General features: G+C 37.5%; 2 protein-coding genes across 2 annotated transcripts in view; both read right to left on the bottom strand.

Moving 5' to 3' along the window:
* Nucleotides 1–883: 883 nt before the first annotated feature.
* On the bottom strand, nucleotides 884–2,113 carry LOC106139021 (uncharacterized). Its single transcript, XM_013340355.2, has 2 exons — nucleotides 1,832–2,113; nucleotides 884–1,482 (listed from the first exon to the last, which is right to left on the bottom strand). The coding sequence occupies exons 1-2, from the start codon at nucleotides 1,973–1,975 to the stop codon at nucleotides 1,339–1,341; spliced, it is 288 nt and encodes a 95-aa protein (XP_013195809.1). The 5' UTR covers nucleotides 1,976–2,113; the 3' UTR covers nucleotides 884–1,338.
* A 6,252-nt stretch (nucleotides 2,114–8,365) lies between these two features.
* LOC106139023 (uncharacterized) overlaps nucleotides 8,366–25,399 on the bottom strand; it is a 51,578-nt gene continuing 34,544 nt past the window's right edge. The window contains exons 3-6 of the mRNA XM_060944358.1: nucleotides 14,897–14,953; nucleotides 13,325–13,504; nucleotides 12,267–12,458; nucleotides 8,366–11,752 (exon numbers count right to left, since the gene is read on the bottom strand). Of these exons, the coding sequence (XP_060800341.1) occupies nucleotides 9,522–11,752; nucleotides 12,267–12,458; nucleotides 13,325–13,504; nucleotides 14,897–14,953 (2,660 nt within the window). The 3' untranslated portion in view covers nucleotides 8,366–9,521. The remainder of the gene's footprint in view (nucleotides 11,753–12,266; nucleotides 12,459–13,324; nucleotides 13,505–14,896; nucleotides 14,954–25,399) is intronic.

Genomic DNA, 25,399 nt, shown 5'->3' with positions numbered 1-25,399 from the left:
GGTGGTCGGTTCGTCTTCCTGTCATCGACTCCTGAATCATCTTCTTACTTATCTTTAATGTAGCTGCACCCCTGGGCTTCGCTCCCGTGGAAATTTTAGTGTAGAAAGTACCGTATGTGCTCCAGATTATATTCTACTCGTGTCCTTAGTATTAAGTACATTTCATCGAAATTCATCTTGTAGATTTTGCGTGAAATAGTAACAACACACATCCGAACATCCTTAGAAACTTTCGAATTTATCGTTGTTATATTCAATTATCTCATCTTCCAAAAGAGAAGTTGTTTATTTTTTTAATTTTTCGCTTTGTGAACTACAATCTAGTTTTTCAAGTTGTACAGCGAGAAGCGCTCATTATTTGCTCTGTGGCAACAAATGACGTAACTTCACACCCGGATTTGCCGATGTATCGCTTATATTAAGGCTTTCGACATTTCATGAATATTTAGCTCGGATAAGCGTGTTATGTCACACGTTATCGTTATGATCACCGAATGTTTGGTTTGATTCTAATTTTATAGTGGCTGGTTTTAGATTTAGGAGATAAGATTTTTAGTTTTGAAATATTTTAAGACGTGAAATATTTAGTTTTTTTTTATGTGCCTAAATAAATAAATGCTAAGAAATCCGGGAAAAATCAAACTATACTAAAATATTAACTATTTTACGCTTTCATTTTTTAATTGTGTATTTTTCATATAAAAAGATAAGAAAATGACTAAAAGAGAAAACAAAAGAACTCTATTAGGTATAAGAGGAATTTTGTGAAGTAGTGTGTGAAATATATCTTATTGTGGAACTACACTCATGCAAAATATGAGAATCTTAACTTTAGTGAAGCCAAAACAAACATCAATATTTGAACATTTTATTTTTAACTTATGTACAAACATATAAAAGTAAGAGATGTTACACAATATCACATTCACTGCCTTGTACTGCACATTGCACAACCAATAAATTAATACTAACAGACGACCGCGTCTCCGCCGTTGCACCAGTAACGGGCCTTCTCTTTGATGACACATCTACATACATACGCCATATCCGTAATATTTTTAATTTTGTTCAAAGCTAGAACATTCTTTTTTCAAAATTATTTTTTTGTTAAACTTTATATTCTTATTTCAAATTTAGATATTGATAAATCCCTTCGAAAGTTTATTCTCTTTCAAATTTATTTTTTATGTTCAATTACTGGCCATCTCCTATTTTAAAAATTACTTCACTCTTCTTAATTTTGAATTGACCGATACGAATCAAATTTCGGCGGCAAATGAACAACTGCCCTACATAGTAGGATCTGATTCCGTTACTGGTGGCTATCTTCCTGGTGAATTACTGTCTTCCGACCTGGTCAATCTGGCCCTGCAGGTTGTTGATCACTTCAGAAGGAAGCTGGTCGCCCAAGATCTCGAAGAGATTGATTCTCTGATTTCCAGGGATGGACTCGTAGGCTGCCAGTTCGATACCTTCTTGGACCTAGAATATAGAAAGAAAAAAATAATGAGAATCAGCTCGCGGATTTCTGCGAGACAACAAAAGAAATGTGACAGTTTGAACGAAAGTTTATGAAAAACACACAGATATATATATATATATTATAATCCGTTGAAATAAAATTTTATTAAATATTTAAAACGCCAAAATATTTTTGTAATTTTTCGTAATTGTTATAGGTGCGCTTTGTTATTCATCTTTTTTTTCTCAGAGATTCCGCATTCTTCTACAAGGAAGCATCAAGATTGTATTGAATCAACTTGCCTCAAACAAATTTTATTAATTTTGGATTTATTTTGTTTGATTGCTTGACCGGTTTTGCTGTACTCACTTTCTGAATTTCAGCGTCCTTGGGGATAAGGAAAGTGTTCTGGGCCTGCTTAATGGCCTCCTTGGTGAAGGCGGCTCCCTCCCGCTGCGGGGCTGCTGCCGCCACCGCCACCGCCACCAACAGGCACACCAGGAACGACTGCATGGCTGATCTTCAGGTCACTGTACCGTGGTCACGAGTCTGAGAGAATAAGGATGAGTTAGGTGTTGAAGGGAATTCTCAAGATGATTAGTCACATGAAGGTTATAGTAACAGTTTAAGTGGTGATATTTTTATATGTAAAATATTTAGGTGATATAACTTTACAAATCGATTATATATTTTCAAGTTTCTATTCTGTGTGGTATAAAATATAACATGTGGTTTAAAATAGTCTACAAAAAGCCGAAAATTCTTAAGATTTGTTACACACATTAAATTGAAACAATTTATAACACTTAAACGGAAAGTTTGTATGCTAATGATAAGAGCTTTCTCGAACCGCGCATGATCTAAACAATGTTACATAAACGCAGAGTTAACTACATATCAAACGTTCACTCACGATCACATTTTGACCACTAACACATTTCACTTATGAATCAACAGTCAAATTTTAAACAACGAACATGTTCAAAATCGAATTTGGAAACTAAGTTTGTTATCACCTTTGACAGTCCTTTTTTTTCTTTTTGAACTTGTTCGATATTTGAAAACAACATAAAACCATCGCGCCGAATTAATTCTAAATTGAATTTTGAATAATGATCAACAATGACAGTCCCTTTTTTTTAACATGTTCGATATTTAAATAAGACAAAATTATCGCGCAGTAGACCCCGCTATAGGAAACCAGGGTATAAACAATGGTCCTCACCTGTGGTGTTGAGTGCGGCGCGCGCGCACCGTCCCGCCTCATATAACCGCCCCCCTCCGCACCACTTTCACCAAAGCCTGCGCAATCCTGGTGATCTTTATGGGGCTATGAGATGTGCTTATCATATGGTTTTTTGAATATCTTTGATATGTAAGTATAGCCCGATTATATATAGATATATAAAGTAGCGTTCAGTGAGAAGATGTCATACTACATTTAGGTTATCTCCTCTAAAGGTTAATACAGTAAGTTTCTGAAGATACCTACTTTTTTATTTGACTAGGAATGCTAGCCTTATGAGTATTAGATCTGTGTTTTTAGTGAAAACATGGAAAACTCTGAATATCTACTTTTCTTTTGTGAAAGAGGTAAGTACTCTCCAAAAGATATACATATGAATTTATGATTAATATATCTTTGCGTACCGCTCGCTGTGCTAGTGGCTCCACACTTATGGGACTCCCATCAAATGTTCAAATCTTAACTTAAGATCAAAAATGAAATTCATATTCTTATATTTGTCAACTATTTCTGAATTATTAACCTAGTCATGTACAAATGCGTAATGTAAAGGCGAATCACGAAATAGCACAACAAGAATCATGATTTATAAAATACTAGCTGTGCCCGCGACTTCGTCCTTGTGGAAAAGTTATTTTGGGCATCATTGAAGCCCTCAAGGATGAATAATTTCTCCCGTTTTTTTCACATTTTCCATTATTTTTTCGCTCCTAATAGTTGCAGCGTGATGTTATGTAGCTTAAAGCCTTCCTCGATAAATGGTCTATTCAACACAAAAATATTTGTTCAATTCGAACCAGTAGTTCCAGAGATTAGCGCGTTCAAACAAACAAACAAACTCGTCAGCTTTATAATATTAGTATCTATAGATTTTGATTAACGTTCAAAGTCATTGCTTGTAAGAGAGAATTTACTTGAAGAATTTAGTGTAGTGACTTTAAAAACAGCATCCACAGAGATTTTAAAGAATGAAGAAAACGAAGCGTCAAATGAGGGATTATTAAAGTGTATATAACATTATGTAAATATAATATATAGGTATACTCGTATAATAAGTGTAGGTAATTTAAATTCTTTCAGCATTGCTTATATAGATAATAGTAAAGGCCTCCCAAACATGATTTTCGGCTTGATCGGAGGCTGCCTAGTGCCAAATGAATCGTCATCATTAATGCAGCCTTATTCTACAACGAATGTTGAGCTCTGGTAATATTTTAATGAATCAACGAGAACAAATAATTCCTGACAATGAATGGCTTCCGTTCAAACTTGGCCAATTTTAAGATGTATGGTTGTTTAAGAATCCAAACTCTCTATTATCTTTTATTTTGTGAGATACATATATAAGAATCTTATTTTTTTATTAATACTATAGTTACATGCATACATATAATCACGTCTATATCCCTTGCGGGGTAGACAGCAAAATCATCTCAACAATTTTCGAAATACTTACCTTTATATATGGTTATAGATCCAAGTTGGTATTCCGTGAAGGTTGATAATAATTAATTTAAAACCGAGGTTAGTACTTTAAAAAAGCAGTTTTAAAAATGGTTTTTCCTATAAAAATATTAATAACAATGTTTACAGTGAATGTTTTACACACTCTCATAGTCTCTCGGAAATACCATTCAAGGAATCCAATGTTTATAAACATCTTAACACTAATAAAATTTACACAAAAGACGGTATGAATGTGTACACAGATAATGTTTATACCGTCTCTCGATGTGTTCCCGATAGCATTTTTTAACTTTAGGCGTAGCTAGGTAAGGCGTAAGGCGTAGCTAGGGCAGGTTTTTGGGAATTAAATGGGAGGCAACTGATGGCTTTCTTTCATACATACATACATACATATGGTCACGTCTATATCCCTTGTGGGGTAGACAAAGCCAACAGTCTTGAAAAGACTGATAGGCCACGCTCAGCTATTTGGCTTAATAATAGAATTGAGATTCAAATAGTGACAGGTTGCTAGCCCATCGCCTAAAAGAAGAAACCCAAGTTTATAAGCCTATCCCTTAGTCGCCTTTTACGACATCCATGGGAAAGAGATGGAGTGGTCCTTTTCTTTTTTGTACTAGTGGTTCCCACACGGCACTAAAGGGATAAAATTAAGATTCGAATAGTGACACGTTATTGGCCCATCGCCGAAAAAGAAGTTTTACCGCCTGATAAATTGATCGGTAACTTTTATTATGCATATTAAAACAAAGGGTCAGGCCGAGCTTGCATGCAGAGAGTTATGAATGTGGATGAAGCGAAGGAATTATGCAGAGATCGTGGCAAATGGAAAGAGGTAGTCTCAGCCTACCCCTTCGGGAAAGAGGCGTGATTTTATGTATGTATGTTTTGAAACATCGACGTTTGCACTTACATGTGAGGTACTGAAAGTGAGGCCTGCCCTCGACCGCGTGCCCCGAGCCTTATAGGGCTCGCACTGGTCATGGATTACAATACGCTGACACTACAATGATAGCGTTGTCATTGCACTGACTATTTGGCAACTGATGGCCTAATTACCCCTCAAAGACATGACGATTATTTATATGGTTGTCTAAATTCATTAGCAATATGCTGTCAATATTAACTATTTTATGATTATATCGTTAAGCCAAATAGCTGAACGTGGCCTATCAGTCTTTTCAGACTGTTGGCTCTGTCTACCCCGCAAGGGATTTAGACGTGGCCATATGTATGTATGTATATTATATTATTTTATGAGTATAAATTCAAAGCCACATTGTAAATGTAAGGCTTAATGATAGAATTACGATTCAAATAGTGACCGGTTGCTAGACCATCGCCTAAAAAAAGAACCTCAAGTTTATAAATCTATCCCTAAGTCGCCTTTTACGACATCTATGGGAAAGAGATGGAGTGGTCCTATTCTTTTTTCTATTGGTGTCGGGAACCACACGGCACTTTTTGGATACTATACATAACAAACTTTTGATCTTATCATCAGTTGCAGTATATACATACCGTAAATGATTCCCACACATCGCAACCGGTGCAATTAATTACGTAATTAATGACTGACATGATTAGCGATGTCAACAAGCTGGAAACGCCGCTAGTATCCGCTTCCGTACACACCGTAACGCACCGTGGCGTGAGGAAGAGACGTGTGGAATATCTGGTATCTGATTACGCAAAGTGCCGTGTGGTTCTCGGCACCAATATAAAAAAGGATCGGACCAATCCATCTCTTTCCCATGAACGACGTAAAAGGCGATTAAGGAAAATGCTTATAAACTTGGGATTCTTCTTTTAGGCGACGGACTAGCAACCTGTCACTATTTGACCTATATGAATCTCAATTGCATCATTAAGCCAAACAGCTGAACGTAGCCTAGGTATCAGTCTCTCAAGATTCCTAGCTCTGTCTACTCCGCAAGGGATATAGTCGTGATTATATGGATGAATAAATGATAATCCAAGTACTGACATACTTAGTAAACATACTGAAAACAAACACGTTGTTTGTAAACAACCCTGCGTGTTGCAAATAATAGAGATTATATTATACTCGTACGAGGGAAAGAGCGGATGTTTTGTCTGTATCGTACGTGGGACATTATCGAGGCAATGACCCAAACCCCTTTCCAATGGGTGATTACTCCAAGATTGTTTATTTGTGACGGTAAGTCTCTAGAAGTGAAAGAATTGAGCTATTTTTTTTCATTTCTCTCTGAAGTACCTATCTACTCTCCAGTCCAGGTTATATCCTCTCTTCTCTGGAGAGGATCCAGGGGTACACACTAACCATGATTCTGGATTGGTAAGGCAGGTTTTTATACGAAGTGACTCAACTCAAGGCAACCATTCCCAAGCCAAGCGGACCTAACCTATTTGTTGAATGTGCAGATTTCCTCAAAATCTTTTCCCTCGCCGTAAGAGCAAACAAAACACTGTCTCAAAAATAACTTGACCACGGTAGATTAAGAACCTACACCTACATGTTATCACGCTTTTTCATTCGGACATCTTAACCGTTCGACTACTACATAGCCACCTTGCCTAGTCAAATTAAACTATTTTCTGTAAGCCTCCCAGCTCGCGGATCAGGGGTCAGGCAGCACGCCGACTGCGCTTGCGCAACGAGTCACGGCCGCGATTGCAACACTCGTGCGCATCTCTGTGCACCGCTAATGAACACACAATGGTATTCGCCATTCCGCTGAATTGTATTCGAAATAAGTATTTTTATTGTGATAACATTATAAAGCCTTTGAGAGTGGACGCAGATGAAGTGCTCCACACGATGCTTGGCCATTTTTCTCTGCTCGATGTTATGCTACTGCACTGGCTAATAGACTTGCCCACAATAGACTTTATTTAGTCGGTCCAATGCGCAGCTGACCTCCCAGCACGGTCTCGTGCCTTCTACTTTTCCTGGACGACAAGACGAGCCTATGATAATATAGATAAAGATTAGAGATACTCAATTGTTGGAATGTGCTTATATATTTTAAATATTAAGGCAGAATCCGAGCCGCGAAGCGATATAGTGGAGGGTGCGAAGGAATACACAGAGATGAGAGAGAGAATACAGTAGGGATAGGCTTATAAACTTGGGATTCCTCTAGTGGGAGGTGAGCTAGCAACCTTACCATTTGAATTTCGATTCTATCATGAAGCGAAACAGCTGGACATGGCCCTCAGTCTTTTCGAGACTGTTGGCTCTATCTACCTCGCAAGGGATATATACGTGAATATGTATGTAGTACAGTACAGTTTCAGGTTTCGGCACTGAGTACTGCAGTAGAGTCGACGATTTCAATGTTGTTTCAAACGGACATTGCACTTTATTATCTGACAGGCGCTGAGAATTTACTTTTTCCTTCCAATAATTTTAGGTAACCAAGTCCAATATTTTACGTTTATCCACATTTTTTCTATATATTCCTTCGGAACCGAAAATTTTTGTAAACTGAAATTGAGTTAATAACTGAATCATACTGAAAGTAATATGTCTTATTGTTCCCATCTCTTTGTGATTAATACAGAACAAGACACGGAGTCTTTAATCAAAATCGGTCCAGTATATTTCATTAACTAAGCCTAATATAAGTTCGACTTTTGAAAACATTTAATTGAATTACACTAAAGGTCGTTTAAGGAAATGAAATAAAACAGTCCAACAACATTCAGTCTAGTTTTTTTTATTTGTAAAAAAAAACAATAAAATTAAATAATACAGTTTAAATAGCACATGCGCTTATTGCCCGGGAAAAGAGACAGTCTTCCGGAGCAAGAAGCCGCAGCGAACAGGCGCAAGCGCACAGCGCAGTACAAGATGCAGTCGATGTCTATAGATGGGCCTACGAAAACATAACTAAGTATGGGTAATGGTGCATCCATAGAATTCTAAGTTATTACTTCACAAAATGTTAAAATTAAATTTACATTAAGAAATCAATTCTGAGTTTTTTTTTGATAGCTTTACAATTATGCAGAAAACTTCGTGCGATGGAAGGCGGCGACGCCTCATTAATATATTGTCAATATGGCATTTCTATGAATGCACCATTACTAACCACAACCAAATCTTATCAAGCTGTCAAAAGGCTACTAAATATCCGTATAAGCAAATTATGTCTGTAACACTAAAATGTTTACATAGCCTATTGTACTCTGTAAAATAGGTTTTAATCAAATCCAGTATTAAACAAATTTGACATAAACGTCAACAAAGGTAATGATGCAATATTGACGTAGTAACATTCACGTATTTAGGTAAATACTGTAAAAGTAAAGGAATAAAGTCTCTACTGATAAATTCAATCAGATTATTCTGATTCTGCCCCTCAATTTTCTTGTAGAGATTTCAAAATTTGAAATGACCCATTCACAGACACCCTTGTCGATGTAGTACAATAAATAACTTACACTACATTGAGCCTTCGTTTGCGCGTGTATAAAGGTACTGGTACAAAAAATATGGGCAAGAATGGTCAACTGAGCAATCTAAACCGACTGAAGCATAAGAAATTCAAATTAGATTTAATATAAGTAATACCCTCCACTTGTACCGGACCGAAATACACGCGCCCTTCCACGACCACGACCTTCCAATCAGACCCCATCCGGTACACCGCCATCAAGTGCAATAAATAGACATATGTGCGATCACATTCATTACTCTAAAACTACCCCTAAATGTATATTCATAAGGTTGATATATCAAATTCGATTTGTACCAAATTTTGTTAGTTGCGACCGACGCGCATCGCGGCGGTTTGTTCATCGTCCACCTCATGAATTAAAACTATGGGATGCCGAGGGCAATGTCTGTTTGTCATGTCTTTATATACGTAGCTAGTATAATGGCAACGCGGCGAGGGACGCCCGCGGCGAGGCGCCCCGGTGACTAGCTTAGTTGCTTACATATCGATCACTCATGATTCTCTCACTAAACAAATAAATAACTTACGTCCTAACACAGAGCTATGGACTAATCTCTACACTTTGACACATGCGATCGACGCGTGAGCGCCCAACCTCTAATCACGCGCCCTTACCGTAAGTTTGTATTATTAACAATTTGTCCATTTAATACACATTGGATAAGACCGGTCGTTGCCGGCCGTCTACTTACGAGTAATAATTAAACCCCGAGGAAGTTATTTCCATGGAGGGGTAGGAATTGACAAGGAATACAATTAACGTTTCACGATAGGGCTATCGTATAATAACTCATAAAACTAATAGTCTCTACGTAAACTTACAGTTTCAAGAACGAAACTTATTCACTACAAATGCTAATTAGCTGAGGTTCCATCGACATTGAAGTATTTTAGGTTCTCACTGCGCAGAACTTGCAGTACTCGTAAGAGATTCTCTCCTCTCACTGACTTCAGAAGGAGTTCCAACGGACGCCACTTCGCTGGGTGCAGAAACTTTCAGATCAGCAGTTGTATCTACTATGGGCGACGATGTAGGATTAGTTTTCATTGATGTATCCTGCGTAGACTTCTCTTGTTTCAGTACTACTTTAGTAGGACGACTACCAGCTGTCGGCACATAAGTTTGCTTTATAATTTCAATGTCAGTTTTGTTAGTTTTGTCCGCTACCATGTCATCAGTAACATTATCAATGATTGGTCGTCGCGTCGTCGGCTCAACCCTGTCGTTTGGGGGAGAATGGTCTGTAATACTCTCCGTTTCATCTTCATCTTCAATCTCAATTACTTTTTGTTTAGTAATTGCCGCTTGATTTTTACTTTTTGGCGGAATCTCAGTGATTGAGTTTAGATTCCAATTTCTATTTTTGCTCTTGTAACCAGCGTTGACGGGTATTAGTTCTTCTGAATCAGATATGCTCCCCGAAACAGTAGACGCAGCTGTGGCTCTCGCAGTATCTACTGTTTCGTCTGTATGGTCACTGATCGAAGCGACGTCACCTACCAAATTAATAAGATCTGTCAATACGCTATTTTTCTTCGTTTCTACAGCAGGTTCGATGAAAGCGGCGCTTTTTTCCGTATCCGGTGATATTTTTATCAATTCTACTGCATCTGTGGCACTTTCAGATGAACCAAATGTTGTCAAAACAAACTCTGTTGTTTCTATTATTTCCGTTGACAGATTATCAGTAGCTGCATGGTTTGTTTTAGATACAGTTATAACTTCTGGTTCAATACTGAATATTTTAGTTGGTGATACATCATCTACAGGTGTGGTACCTAATGTAGATACGTCAATTTTATCTTTAACAATATTGTCTGGGGCTTCATGAGGATTTTGGTCACTAGTTTCAACAGGCAATGAACTAATTTCAGTATGAGATGTTACTTCAGTAGCAATATTTGATCTAACTATAGAACTCGTAGTCTGTTCTTGTAAAATTTTCGATCTCTCAGTAGAAGAGGTCACTTCTTCTGGTTTAACAGTAGAAGTCGTTGTTATTGATGTTGATATATCATCAGAAGTTGAAGAATAGGTTGATAAATTTTTAAGTTCATTCGTACTAACAGTAGTAATAAATGCCCCAATATTATTACTGGCTGTGGTAGAAGTAGCAACAAATGCCGATGTAGAAGCAATAGGTTCCGATTGACTAGTCGTTGTTGATTCTATTTCGTCTAATTCACCTGTTATCTCTTCAGGTACAAACGAAGGTGAATTTAAAATTTCAGTTGGTATAGCAGATCTGAGATTAAGCATAGAATTTTCTTTTACGATCGGCGTTGCAGTGCTCGTTAATTCAGTTCGTATACTTGTTAATTCTTTATTTTCTTCAGAAGTTTTCTCATATGCTGTAGACGTATCTACAAATTGCGTGGTTGTTTGAATTTCTTTTGTTAATGGAGCGTGACTAGATGTTGTACTAAACGCAAAATTTTCAGCTTCTTGAACGCTAGATACATGATCACTATCCATATTTTGTTCAGAAACAATTTCATCATCGTGATTAGCTAGAACGGACAAATCATCAGGCAAAGGAGGGAATGCAGGATTATGATCAATCGGTGCTTCTTCCTCTTCTATAATGATGGGTGATTTGGTAAATATAGGCTCTGGTGTCTCCGATGCTGCAGAAGAAGAAGATGATATCAGGGTTGCAAGACTGGGCAAGTTGGATGGATAGATCTCACTGTTAATAGAATCTTGCGTAGACAGACTTATTTTAGAAGGATTTGCATCATCATTTTTGCTCACAGATAGGCTTTCGCTGGCTGAAGTTATTTCAGGTGCCACAGAAGAAATTACAGCAGGTACAGATGTTTTGTGAATTTCGATTACTACAGGGGTCTCGGTCGATTCTAATTTCAATGTAGCAATTTTTTCAGTAGTGGCTTCTCTTGGAATTAACGGAGATTTCGATGAAGAATATTCTGCGACTTCTATGCTTGGAGAAGGCAAGATTTCTTTTATTTTTACTTCTGTGATGACTGGAATTTCTGACACGGGCGTAATTTCCTTGATAGTAATCTTTTGCTCAATATTTTCTTTAGGCACAACGGGAGCAGGAACCTCACTTGTTTCTGGGGTGCTTGATATTGTTGGCGCCATTCCAGGAATAGAAGTAACACCTGAAATTAACATTTATCAAATAAATACACAAATATTGTACAACCAAAAACTTGAAATAACCAAGCATTTGATGTCTTTTAATATATCACATAATGCTATATAACACATATCAATGTTACTTTTTTCACACTTTATTTCTCCTATCGCTTCGCACATAAAATTTTCACCGTTTGAAAAGCAGATCAGTAACGGTAATTATAACTTAGTTGATCATTGATTTTGTCGTTTGCAGGAAATAAAAAAAATAACATAAAATACTATCAAAAGAGCTCAAAAGTATTAGTTAAATCTTTTAGATAAAATAAAACCTTTGTTATAAAAATATGAGATAAGTATACGAAGTTGTCTTCCTTGATTTTATCTTGATCTTGATATATTTTCCCCCTTTAATAGCGTTAAGCCAAAGTCATCGCCGAATAGTCGTCTGAATCTGTTATCTACGACTTCCAGATCATCTTAACGTATAACGTGTAGACTTTCAAAGAAACGTAAAAATAGCAAAAAGGTACCCACCTCTGAGCGGACAGTTATCATACTCTGGACAGCATCGGCCCGGCACCAGCCTGGGCTGGCAGTCATCCCTGACGAAGCAGGCGATCCTGCGGCAGACCACCTCCCCACCCTGGCAGTAGCACACGCGGCATGGGTCTGCAGGGTCTACCAACTTCTCACCGTTACCGTACACTCGACCTTCTTGCTCGCATTCTGTGATGTAAAGAAGATTTAATTACACTCAATATTCAGTAGTTATAATAAAGTGATGTCATGAAGAAATACATTTATTCGGGTTAGGCATTTTCAGTATAATTTTCAACAACATCCGTCGGGCGTTAGTCTCGGTTGTGACAACATGTTGTGTGTTGTCACTTACCTGACAAAATTTTAGCCGATTTTGTCAGGCTTTAATACGCAGCGACTCCCATCTGACCAACAACACAAGGTTATCTTACCTTAACTATTTGATCATAGTAACGTACCTTGATTGTGTAGGTTTCCGGACAATATTTGACGGCCTCTGTGGCTCAGCGGTAGTACGCTTGTCTGTGACACCGGAGGTCCCGGGTTCGAATCCCGGCCAGGGCATGATGAGAAAAGAACTTTTTCTGATTGGCCTGGGTCTTGGATGTTTATCTATATAAGTATTTATTATAAAATATAGTATCGTTGAGTTAGTATCTCGTAACACAAGTCTCGAGCTTACTTCGAGGCTAACTCAATCAGTGTAATTTGTCCCGTATATATTTATTATTTATTTATAATATTTTCTCTAGTTACAAGAGTATGGATAAGCAATCACCATAACTTAGAAAAACTCATAAAATCTGATTCTGTTCATCAGTTTTTATTCGGGGCCGTTTGGTTCCCGGCACCAATACAAAAAGAAATAGGTCAACTCCATCTCTTTCCCATGGATGTGGTAAAAGGCGCCTAAGGGACAGGCAGTCTACCTCGCAAGGGTTGTGGACGTGACTGTACGTATGTAGTTTTCATTCGTATGCCTTAACTATTCGACCACCGTCTCTTTGCCAGAAATACACTCGACCATTTAAAACTAAATATATGAAACTAACCGCATTGGTAGGTAGGACAGCAATGGTCAGGTCTATGCAGCGCCTTGCACCCGGGCCTGGGTTCGCAGCGCTGCTTGGCACAGTGGATGGCGCCACCGTCGCAGCTGCACCTCTCACACGGGCTGGAGCCCACGAACTCATCGCCCGGCATGTAGACCACGTCGCCCACCGAGCAACTCCCTGGAATTTTACAGAATAACATAATTGTCAATGATGGAATTCAAAATAATTTAATTGTTCAGAAACTAATGAATGATGTCAGTTCTGTCGTTTAGCTGCCGACGTATATGGGGGTAGCGGGGACGATACTTAGGTACATTATATTAAATAACTTCTTTAATCCTCACGGGACAAACAGAACGAATAGTCCCAAAGAAGACTGACATTTTGATATAATAATATTGACAATATTTTCGATAACAAACAACGGCATGCTTAAAACAAGAAAATTTGAAATCTTGGTGGCTAGCAACCTGTCACTATTTGAATTTCAATACTATTATCAAGCCTAACAGCTAAACGTGGCCCATCAGCCTTTGAAAACTACCGGCTCTGTCTACCCCACAAGGGATAGACGTGATTATATGAACGAATGAATGATTAAGGGTATGGATTCTGTGCCTACAATGGGTGCGTAACGGCAAAAGAAAGTGGCTCTTAGAGATAAATTTGTTGCCAATTAGCTCTCTACGTGCCTGAAATAAAATATTTGCGAGTAATGTATCGGAAAAATGATGAAGAAAATAACGCCATAACGTTGTACAAGCCGGAAAACTCTTAACTAATAATTGGACAGATGTTTGTGAAGGCTCAAGTTAAATTAAAAAAAAAACAATATAGTGATCCTAGAAGAAACATTATGAAAATAGTGACTATTGCATTTGCATCGCAATCAAGGTGTAGCGGTGTCATAGTTCAGATATATTTACATACAAATTGTATGCAAATATTGCATTGCGTTGAATACAAAATACATGCACTTACAGTTTGATTCTGCTTAAACATTAACTGGAGTTTTATATTGGTTATCCTCGGCGGCCATTTTGATTTTTTTAGGTACTGATGTCTTTTGAGGTGTCAAATTACACCCGAGTACATCCGGGTACTTTAAAATAACGATAATTTAATTTTAAAATAATAATAATTGTTGTTGTTGTATTCTATCGGTTATAAATGATTATCGCCGTATGGTTCCTGGCACAAATAGAAAAATAAAGAATTGGACCACTCCATCTCCTTTCCAAGGATGTGGTAAGAGGCGATTAAGGGATAGGCTTATAAACTTCTTCCGGAAAACTGTCACTATTGGAATCTCAATTCTATCATTCAGCCAATCAGCTAAACGTGGCCTTGTTTGTTGGCTCTATCTACCCCGCAAGAGATATAGACGTGACTATATGTATGTTTTGTATGTATGATCATTAAAAACATGTTAAAAATTATGCGGCAACCAGGTGTAATAAATGAGGCTCTATCCGCCTCGTGTGGAATAATGAAGCATTGCAATGATCATCAAACATGATTTAGATGATGATAGTGTACCTATGATCTAAAACTGGACTATGGACCCACCTTCTTTGATGCCTAGTTCCAAACTCGTTATGTTTGTCGGAAGCGGACCAAGTGGACCTGAAATAGAAAATACAAATTGTTAAAAAAATATATTATTTGTATAAAAGTTATGCTGAAAATGTGCCGTGTGGTTCCCGGTACCATTACAAAAAAAAGAATAGGACCACTCCATCTCTTTCCCACGGAAAGGCGACTAAGGGTTAGGCTTATAAACTTGGGATTCCTCTTTTAGGCGATGGGCTAGCAACCTGTCACTATTTGAATCTCAATTCTATCTTAAAGCCAAATAGCTGAACGTGGCCTATCAGTCTTTACAAGACTGTTGGCTCTGTCTACCCCGCAAGGGATATAGACGTGATTATTTGTATGTATGTATGTTATGCTGAAAATCAATAACATACTGATCTTTCTTATCGTGATAAACAATATTGTGTAGGATGCAATATTTTTGTCATCATCTCATCTATATTCAAGTGAAGTGAAGTGAATATAAGCAAGTGGAATTCCATAGTCTCTGCCTACCCCAATGGGAAACAGGCGTGATGATATGTATGTATCTCATCTATACTAGTTTCCCAGTACATTTGTAGAAGAATAATAAGAAGTAAATTATCATCTATTCTATTTACATGCTTCACTCCTAAACTCTTCGTCCTGTCATTCACATCTCTGTTCTCTTATGTAAGAAGCCATGTCCTAAATAAATGCACTGTTTACCGGCACCAATAGACAAAGAAAGAATAGGACCACTTCATCTCTTTCCCATAGATCTCATAAAAGGTGACTAAGGGATATGCTCAATAACTTGGGATGATTGATAACATAGCAACCTGTCACTATTTGGATCTCAACTCTATCATTAAGCCAAACTGAACGTGGCCAATCAGTCTTTTGAAGACAGTTGGCTCTGTCTTCCCCGCAAGGAATATAGTGCCGTATGGTGGTACGTCCTGGTCTTGGATCAGATCCATATGTATTCTGACACATAATATCTAATATGATCTGTCATATTAACAAAACAAAAACAAAAAGTGAAACAAATTACGATCCAAAACCAGGCTTTACGAGCGAGCAGGCTGTCTTTTACAGCAGCGAAGGTCGCATTACACGAAAGTGTAATAATGATCCAATACAGCTTATACAGCCCGCAAACTCCTGTAAACGACCTCTCGTAAAACACGCGGTACAGTCAACGAGATATAATTGTCAGTATCCGGATTAATCGCAATTTTTTTACCGCTAAGAAATAATCCAGTAGACATTATATCTCGATCAGATCGACCAGTGAAGTTGACGTTGTTGAAGAAAATGCTGCAGTGCAGTTTGTTACCGCTTCTTCTGCACTGACGCCTTGGAAGCGGCAGTAAACTTAGTTTTAAGTAATTTATTTGACAATTATTAAGCGATACGAAGTATCCTATAATAATGAATAAAAATTTTGAATTTGAATTTTGAATTACTTTATTACATGAATCATGATTCAGGATCTTGTGAATAGTTTTCCACTTCCAATATTATTATATGTATATAAATGTGCCGTGTGGTTTCCGGCACCTACGAATAGGACCACTACATATCTTCATCATGGATGGCGCAAAAGGCGACTTAGGGATAGGCTTATTAATTTGGAATTCTTCTTGCAGCGATAATTTAGCAACCTGTCAGTATTTGAATTTCAATTCCATTATTAGTTATGTGACATCAATAAGTGATACCTTGTATCCAATTTAGATCTATTCTATTGTATTGTAGCTTTTGTGTTATTTTTATGTCGCTATATGATAAAAATTATCTGCCTGTGTTTCTATTTTAAACAAATTATAAGCAACTGTACTCCACACGAGTAATGGCATAATAATTCGAGAATGGACGATCAAAACATTGCGAGGCAATTACTGCGGATCATTACTACGCGGTTGTGGCCTGCAGAGCCTATTGGAAGTAAAGTATCATTGATTACAAGCAGAATGTCTGAATAATATGAGAAAAAAATACATATGTTACGTAAAAAGATTTAATTAAAACATACCTAATAGACACGTCTATAACCCTTGCGTTGTAAGTAGAACTTGAATTAAAACTGAATGGAAATTGAGATTCAGATAGTGATAAGTTGCTAGCCCATCGCCTAAAAGAGGAATCCCAAGTTTATAATCCATTAGTCGCCTTTTATGTAATCCATGGGAAAGAGATGGAGTAGTCCTTTTTTCTATTGGTGCATGGAACCACACGGCACTTGCTTGCTTATAGGCAAAAATGGGTATAATTTAGGACTAGCTTAATTTGTGTGATTTGTCATATAATTTAAAAACGAAACGGGCGTAGCAAATCAAGACCAATACCAGTGAAAGTTTACTTTTGACACTTTTTGTTTCTCCTCCTTAGCGGGATAATAAGAGAGTTGTTATTAGAGGGACACGTTTGATCCCCAAAAGTGGAGAGCTCAGGAGGGTTAAGAGGGGTGGCGGTCAAGTGGGTGCTTCAGCTCAGATGAAATTCTGTCATGCTGTTTTGTTGAACAGTCAGGGTGACTTTGTAGTATGTCCTCAAGAAACTATATGGCAACAGTCCTTCTATGTATACTTTTTTAGACTAAGACACGTGTAATGTTTGTATAAGTTTTAAGATAAAGACTTAATCAGATGTTTTACAGAGTACAAAGTTTATATCCTTTCCTTAACGGTTATGCAATCAATATTTCAGAGATCGTAATAAAAGAAAATTCCCGATTTTGAATAGCAAAAAGTTCCATAGGTAATTTAAAATAAGAAAACAAAAACGTCTTGGCAGTGTAATCATCATCTTTTATTCCAGCGCAAAGATATTAATAATTTCGTATATATTTCCTTCATAATTTTTTTTTTATTTCACACACACACACTCATACACATTTTAAAAAACTGCGCGCAATGCAAAGCAATTGACAACCACAATATTTTTTTTCCAATCACATTCATCTTAATTATATTTTTTTTGGTAAATTTTTGATTTTTGATTTGGCAACCCTAGAGAGGTACCCTTCACACGAAAAAGGAATAAATAATGCGAAGCTATTTCTCGTCCGTCCGCCATTACGCTCTCCTTTGATTTATGCTACGAATCTCGCTGAATACACTCGGAGTGCTCGGAAATTTGTTTCCATGTTCCCCATTCCCGTCCCTTTTCTTTTTCATCATGTTTCCCGATGAAAGGGATATTGTCCCCGTTTTTCACTTGAGTTTTTTTTAATAAAAAGAGGGTGCTAGTCTGCTGCACAATTACGTCACGGGTCATGTGACGATGTATTTATAATGCGCCACGTTTGCTATCATAGAGCTACGTTTTGTGTAAATATTTGGGAATTTTCTACTTTTTTGTCAGTGAATAATAGACATTCGATATACTCCAACTAACCAACGCGCCACAAAACGTCATTGGAGCTAAAGTAATTTGATAGAAAACAAATGACGACTGTAGAAAGAAATGACAGAACATGCAAAGTTACCAATGCATTATTTTTTTTTAATCAATTGCTTAATTTTTCTTTGCTTAGATATTTTAAATTATTCATGCTGTCAATAATAAAAAAAAGCAACCGAAGTTGTGCAGGTCAGCAGCGGGTCGTAACATTGTTTTTTATCCGGCTCAAAGGACCTAAAATATTGTGTAGTCACAACATACGTATATATACTATATATAATTATACAAGACAACTGCTTCACAATATATTTGCATGGCAACTAATGTATAAACGTGGTGTAAGGGACAATTAACAAGCGGGCGACTCGTACAACGCCGGATGCAAGTCGCATACGAATTGTAGTCGCATGCGAGTCACACACGAGGCTCGCCGCCCTCTCCCGAATGATAAGTGTACGCGGCGCCGCGCCGGCGAAATGTGACATAATCGTCTTGTGTAATAGTAAGTTAACTATTTCTTGTTCGAAACAAAGCAAGTTTAAATTTATCGCACAAATCATATATTCAAGTTTTTTTTTATTTTAAAATAGGGCAAGGTGCATTTTGAGCGAAATTTCGATTGGACGGTGTCGTTTGATAAAAACTGCATACATAGAAAATGAAGGATTTCTGCTTTTATATCATCTAAGGTCGTATGAAAGCTTAAATTTCAGAAACCAGACAGGTGAAAGGAAATTTAATTCTTTGGCTTATATTTGTAGCCAACCTGTTTAGGAATATTTTTGTTTCATAGAATATTTTCTGACCGACATGTAAACGTAAACATACGTTTGCTTTGTCACAAGAACAAGTTAATTAGACATTAAAAACAAAATAAGAAGTTATTTTCTGACATACTAATTTACAATACTTGAACTGGCTGTGTGGTTCCTGGCACCAATAAAAAACAGAATAGGCCCTCTGCATCTCTTTCCTTGGCTTATATACTTGCCATTTTTAAGGCGACAGGCTAGCAACCTGTCACTATTTGAATCTCAATTCATCATTAAGTCAAACAGCTAAATGTGGCCTTTCAGTGTTTTAAAGTCTGTTGGCTCTGTCTACCCCGCAAGGGATACAGACATGATTATATGTATGTATGTATACAATACTTGAAAAATATAGCCTTAATTGAAAAATGGTGACTAGATAAAGGCATTAGCGCATGAGGTCAGGTTTTATTGTAATTCAAATCGTGCCAATTTACACAAATAGGTGTAAATGTTTGCAGTCACGCGATCATAGTCACGCTGCGGAGCCGGTGAGGCAGGGCAGTGACTCACTCATGTTCAATCAACTCAAATCATTCACTGTTGAATACAGTTCTAATATTTCCTTGACGGCCTATGTGGCGCAGCGGTATTACGCTTGTCTGTGACACCGCAGGTTCTAGGTTCGAATCCTGGCCAGGGCACGATGAGAAGAGAACTTTTTCTGATTGGCCTGGGTCTTGGATGTTTATCTATATAAGTATTTATTATAAAATATCGTATAGTTGAGTTACTATCTCGTAACACAAGTTTCGAACTTACTTTGAGGCTAACTCAATCCGTGTAATTTATCCCGTATATATTTATTTATTAAGAATATCTTCGCCATTGTCCATAAATTAACTAGTTGACAATGCTAGCATTAAATGAATGAATGCACACTACAATGTCACAAGTTAGTGTGTCAAGTTACCAAGTTCCGGCGGTCCTCAAAGCATTCATTGAATTAGTTATGTTCGTATGTCTGTCCATATATCTTCATTTATATCTGACCTACATACACAATGTTGCATATTGGGGCGTGGTGGAGTGAAATTGAGGCTTTTATAATTATGTATATATAGTGACATTGGCTTTATATGTATGAATAACGAGTGACGACATACATACATACATACATATGGTCACGTCTATATCCCTTGCGGGGTAGACAGAGCCAATAGTCTCGAATAGACTGAATGGCCACGTTCAGCTATTTGGCTTAATGATAGAATTGAGATTCAAATAGTGACAGGTTGCTAGCCCATCGCCTAACAAAGAATCCCAAGTTTAAAAGCCTTAGTCGCCTTTTACGACGTCCATGGGAAAGAGATGGATTGGTCCTATTCTTTTTTGTATTGGTGCCGGGAACCACACAACCACGCGACACGAGTGACGATTTTCGGAGATTCATAACTTTTAGTAAAATTTTTGGAAAAAATTAAGGAGTGGTGGTCCTATACTTTTTTTTATTGGTACCAGGAAGCACACGGCACCTAAATACAATAATACATACATACATAAAATCACGCCTCTTTCCCGGAGGGGTAGGCAGAGACTACCTCTCGCCACTTGCCACGATCTCAGCATACTTCCTTCGCTTCATCATAATACAAACATACAAAAGTGAACCATATCATAGACAATTATATCGGTAAATCGGATACCAAAGCGTGCGAGATCGCTAGATGGCAACCAATCAAAGCCTAGCAATACTAGTCTTATGTTTACTAAAACTATGACTATCGCTAAATGGAAACATAGCGTTGTGACGAGTGAGTCATTTCGTCTACCGTTATAGCCTCACGTGATGTGGACTTAGCCTCGTTTGATTTATACAAACCTATTTCGATGACTTCTCTCTATTTGTGACTAATATGTTTACAAATATAAATAATCATAAAATAAATTATTAAGCCTCCATTGTAAAGTAAGAAGTTATGGATTTCCCTGATAACAATTTGCGTTTTTTATATTGCGTTGAAATTTCAACAGCCCGTTAATTGGTAAGTTATATTCCAAAACAGAAATGTACGTATTTTTATATGTCTACAGTTTCTTTATTAGACAATGTGTTTACCGAGATGTCTCTTTCTACGCGGTCGGAGTCGCGAACGATCTGTAGTATTTTGAATCAAACAGATAAAGGTAAGTATAGGCCCAATCACGCCATTGATTTTGACGGCCTCTGTGGCTCAGCGGTAGTACGCTTGTCTGTGACACCGGAGGTCCCGGGTTCGAATCCCGGCCAGGGCATGATGAGAAAAGAACTTTTTCTGATTGGCCTGGGTCTTGGATGTTTATCTATATAAGTATTTATTATAAAATATAGTATCGTTGAGTTAGTATCTCGTAACACAAGTCTCGAACTTACTTCGAGGCTAACTCAATCAGTGTAATTTGTCCCGTATATATTTATTTATATTTATTTATTATTTATTTATTTATTGCATTGAAATGCCTGGATTACTAACCAGCTAGTTTCAAAGAGTTAAAACATCGCAGGACAGCTACAAATTATTTGAATGTCAAAATTCGAAGCCTTCCGCTCCCAATAAAACGAACACATCTCTCCGTACCACAATACAGGGAGACCGCCTGAAATCGGCGACCCGTTAGCCATGAACTCTGCCCATCGGCGCAGCGACCTTCGCTGAGCAATCCAAGTTCAGTGCGGAAGCAGTGATGGAACGGGCACAGACGGCGCGGCGCGGCTGGTGAGCGGGCCGGGTACGGGCTGCCACGGACGATCGATAGCGGCCTACGCCCTTGTTACGATATCAGAGTTTTGGCATTTCCCTGTTTGTATGCCAGGAGAGCACCTTTTATATGACTTTGCAGAAAAAGAATACTTTGGTAAATTCTAGTTACAAGCGGTAATGTGAGAATACTTAGTGGTTAATGATGTGTAATACTTTTTCTATAGTGGTTAATGATGTATAATACTTTTTGTATAAATCCAATACAGTCAACAATTTGTATTTTACAATAAAAATAAACTAAATATTCAATATTGGATGAGGCATTTGTCTTTCATCTCCACCTGGTGGTAAGTGACGATGAAGACGAAGATTTTACATGCCTATCCAATGGATACCCATTTATTCTACGTTTGAATGTTCGCGGACAGGACTTATCGAATAATATAAACGCAGGCAGTTCATTCCACATCTTAGCCACTGGAATCAAAAAGGAGCGTTTAATTTCTACGACAAAGGGATGAAATTTCAGTCAGCGTCTCATAGTCCCATCTGTCTCTCTAAATTATCTCTGTAAGGGTTGAAGAGAATTAGACATGTTTAGTTGAAGGGCTCAATGATGAAGTTAAGATTCAGGGATAATGACCATAGCCCATGACTATGACCAGAGCATGTATTCTCTCGTCTAAATTTCTATTCTAATTTTGGATAATTTCGAAGTTGACATTATTGAAGAAAACCGCTTATGCAAAAGAAGCAGTAACCGCAGAAGCTGCAGTTACCGCTTCTTTTGCACTAACGCTTGAAAGCGGCAGTAAACTAAGTTTAAGTAATTTATTTTACGTCAACCAATATTGTGAAACCGAAAGATATGACAGTTATTAAATGATTGAAGTATCTCATAATATAGAATTAAAAATGTTGAATTTGAATATGAGTTATATTATAATCTTAATAACCAAGATTGATACATGAAAACTGAACAGTTCGCTCCAGTAGCAACACAGGTACATGTTTATGACAATCGGTATCATCGCAATGACTCACGTCAGCAAACAAGGGTATTGTTAGGAGCCAGTGGCCGATAACTCTGAACTGAGGAGCACACGTACCTACAGATAGACAAGACACACATTTGTAAATATTAACAAGAATTTACATATATTGCTACAATAATAATGATTCACGTTTTCTTTTATCTGAATTTCACACAAACATACATAGGTACGTAAAATCACACCTTTTCCCGGAGGGGTAGGCAGAGTCTACATTTCCGCTTGCCATAATTACTGTATATGTACTTCTTTCGCTTCATCCACATTCATAACTCACTTCATGCAAGTTCGGCGGTTTCGGGTACTCTTGACCTGACCTTTTGTCAGGACGTCCTTAATTTGATAAAGGTACGTTCGTCTAGGCCTTCCCACTCCCACTTTTCCATCCACACTCTCCTTGTATATTTGCTTAATCAACCTTCTTTCATTCGTCCTCTCCACATGACCAAACCAACCACATCACAACATTTATCTGAATTTGTAGGAGGAAAACTTGAGGAAATAAATAAATAGACATTTCTATGTGATAAGCGTTCTGCTCAATTATTTGCTAAACACAAAGCGTAGGTATATATAGGCATAAACATTTTTTTTTTATTATATTCTTTCAGACATCGGTGTTCTGGCGACTGCAATGGTTGTAAAAATCATATACAAGTAAAATATAAGTAAGTTTTAAACCATTGGCTCTGTCTACCACTTAAGAGGTAAGGACGTACTATTTAAGTGCTGATAACAGTCTGCTTTCCTTTTTAGGAGGCATGAACTTTTTCTAAAAACTATACAATGTAAGCCAACTTTTCGTGCAAAGTGTAGCAAGCAGTTAATTGAATAGAAATAGATAAATTGAATTAGATCAAAACGTAGCGAAGCTTACACAGGTAATCCGGGTTCGGGGTGAGATGCGAAGGATTCAGATCTTTACGAGTGTCGTGGGTCAAGTGTACAATTATAAAAATACACATACAATATAGTGAAGTCACACTAAAATAGCTGTATTTGGCTTATCAGTCTTTTCAAGAGAGTTGGCTCTGTCTATCCCACAAGGGATATAGACGTGATTACATGTATGTATGTTAGTCACACTTACAACGCCACTTTCACCTATTTATTACTATGAAAGTATTTAGCTATGAATCAGGCTAGACATATTAAGTCTGGCGACACAGAACTGGTAAAGACATTAACGTCGAGGAAGGGCGTAAAGGTCGAGTTGGGAATTTTCCCGACAGCCGGTAGAGGTACTTCTTGAGGAAGTCCATTTATTGTGTAATGAGGTTTTCTCAATCTTAATGGTGGAATTCTAACATCAGTCTTCGCTATACTAAGAAGCTGAAGAGTTTGTTTGTTTGTTTGAACGCGCTAATCCCAGGAACTACTGGTTCGAATTGAAAAATTGTTTTTGTATTGAATATACCATTTATCTAGGAACGCTTAAGGCTATATAACATCACGCTGCAACTATTAGGAGCGTACAAATAATGGAAAATGTGAAAAAAAACGGGAATATTTTTCATCCTTAAGGGCTTCAATGATCCCCAAAATAACTATTCCACGCGGACGAAGTCGCGAGTACAGCTAGTTACTAATATTTGAAGAGGTTTTTGCGTCGTTATCTTATAGAAATTTATTAAAATTGCAAATGGTTTAAAGGAGATGTTAGAAATGAACGTAATCAAGTTATGTTTGCAAAGAGTCTAAGTGTCGAGAAAGAGAGAGACGTCCGTTAGGATCATAGTATCTGTCTATCCCAATAAGAGGCAGGCGTGATAGTATGTATGTCCGTAGCGTGTGAAAACTTAGTAAAACTAATGAAAATAGATCAGATATAACCTCAAATAAGTATAAAGGAAATTAATTAAGAGGTGCGCGAAAACATCGTAACAAGATCTGCACATTCAAGTAACTGCATGTGTTACCATGATCCAATGTGGGTAAGATTCCCTTGGCAATGACTGCGGGGGTGGGACTAGTGCCGCTTTGTTTAAAAACCTGAAACACCCAATCCAGAATGCCATTGTCACCCAGGCTTTTTTCCATGTCAAAATGATGTAGTATTGAAAGAATATTTATATTTTTATTACACACATATAATCACGTCTATATCCCTTCCGTGGTAGACAGAGCCAACAGTCTTGAAAATACTGATAGGCCACATTGAGCTTTTTGGCTTAATGTTAGAATTGAGATTCAAATAGTGACAGGTTGCTAGCCCGTCGCCTAAAAGAAGAATCCTAAGTTTTTAAGCCTATTCCTTAGTCGCCTATTACAACATCCATGGGAACAAGATGGAGTGGTCCTATTCTTTTTTTTATTGGTGCCGGGAACCAAACGGCACTATTTTTTTATTTTTCGTTATAAATGTAGAAAATAATGTTCGTATCCTTGATTGCAAATAATTTCAATTTTTTGTGTTTGGTTTGAATGAAACTCATAAAATACACATGGCGGAAATTAGCCAAGGTAATTAGTTATTACCTGGCGGGCGCCGGCGGTCTGCGCACGCGTCGCTTGCCTAATCGGCAATCAACAGCAATCCCAACACGTAACACTTGTAATGGA

The sequence above is a fragment of the Amyelois transitella genome, chromosome 5 (genome assembly GCF_032362555.1).
Source record: "Amyelois transitella isolate CPQ chromosome 5, ilAmyTran1.1, whole genome shotgun sequence".
Classification (NCBI taxonomy): domain Eukaryota; kingdom Metazoa; phylum Arthropoda; class Insecta; order Lepidoptera; family Pyralidae; genus Amyelois; species Amyelois transitella.
Note: the sequence above shows the minus strand (reverse complement) of the source record. Positions and strands in the feature narration are given on the sequence as shown.

Bases quoted from the DNA above. Each gene is read 5' to 3' on its own strand.
- LOC106139021 (XM_013340355.2), bottom strand. From the start codon at position 1,975: ATGCAGTCGTTCCTGGTGTGCCTGTTGGTGGCGGTGGCGGTGGCGGCA. The intron at 1,483-1,831 runs GTGAGTACAGCA...TCTATATTCTAG, and splicing joins AGGACGCTGAAATTCAGAAA to GTCCAAGAAGGTATCGAACT.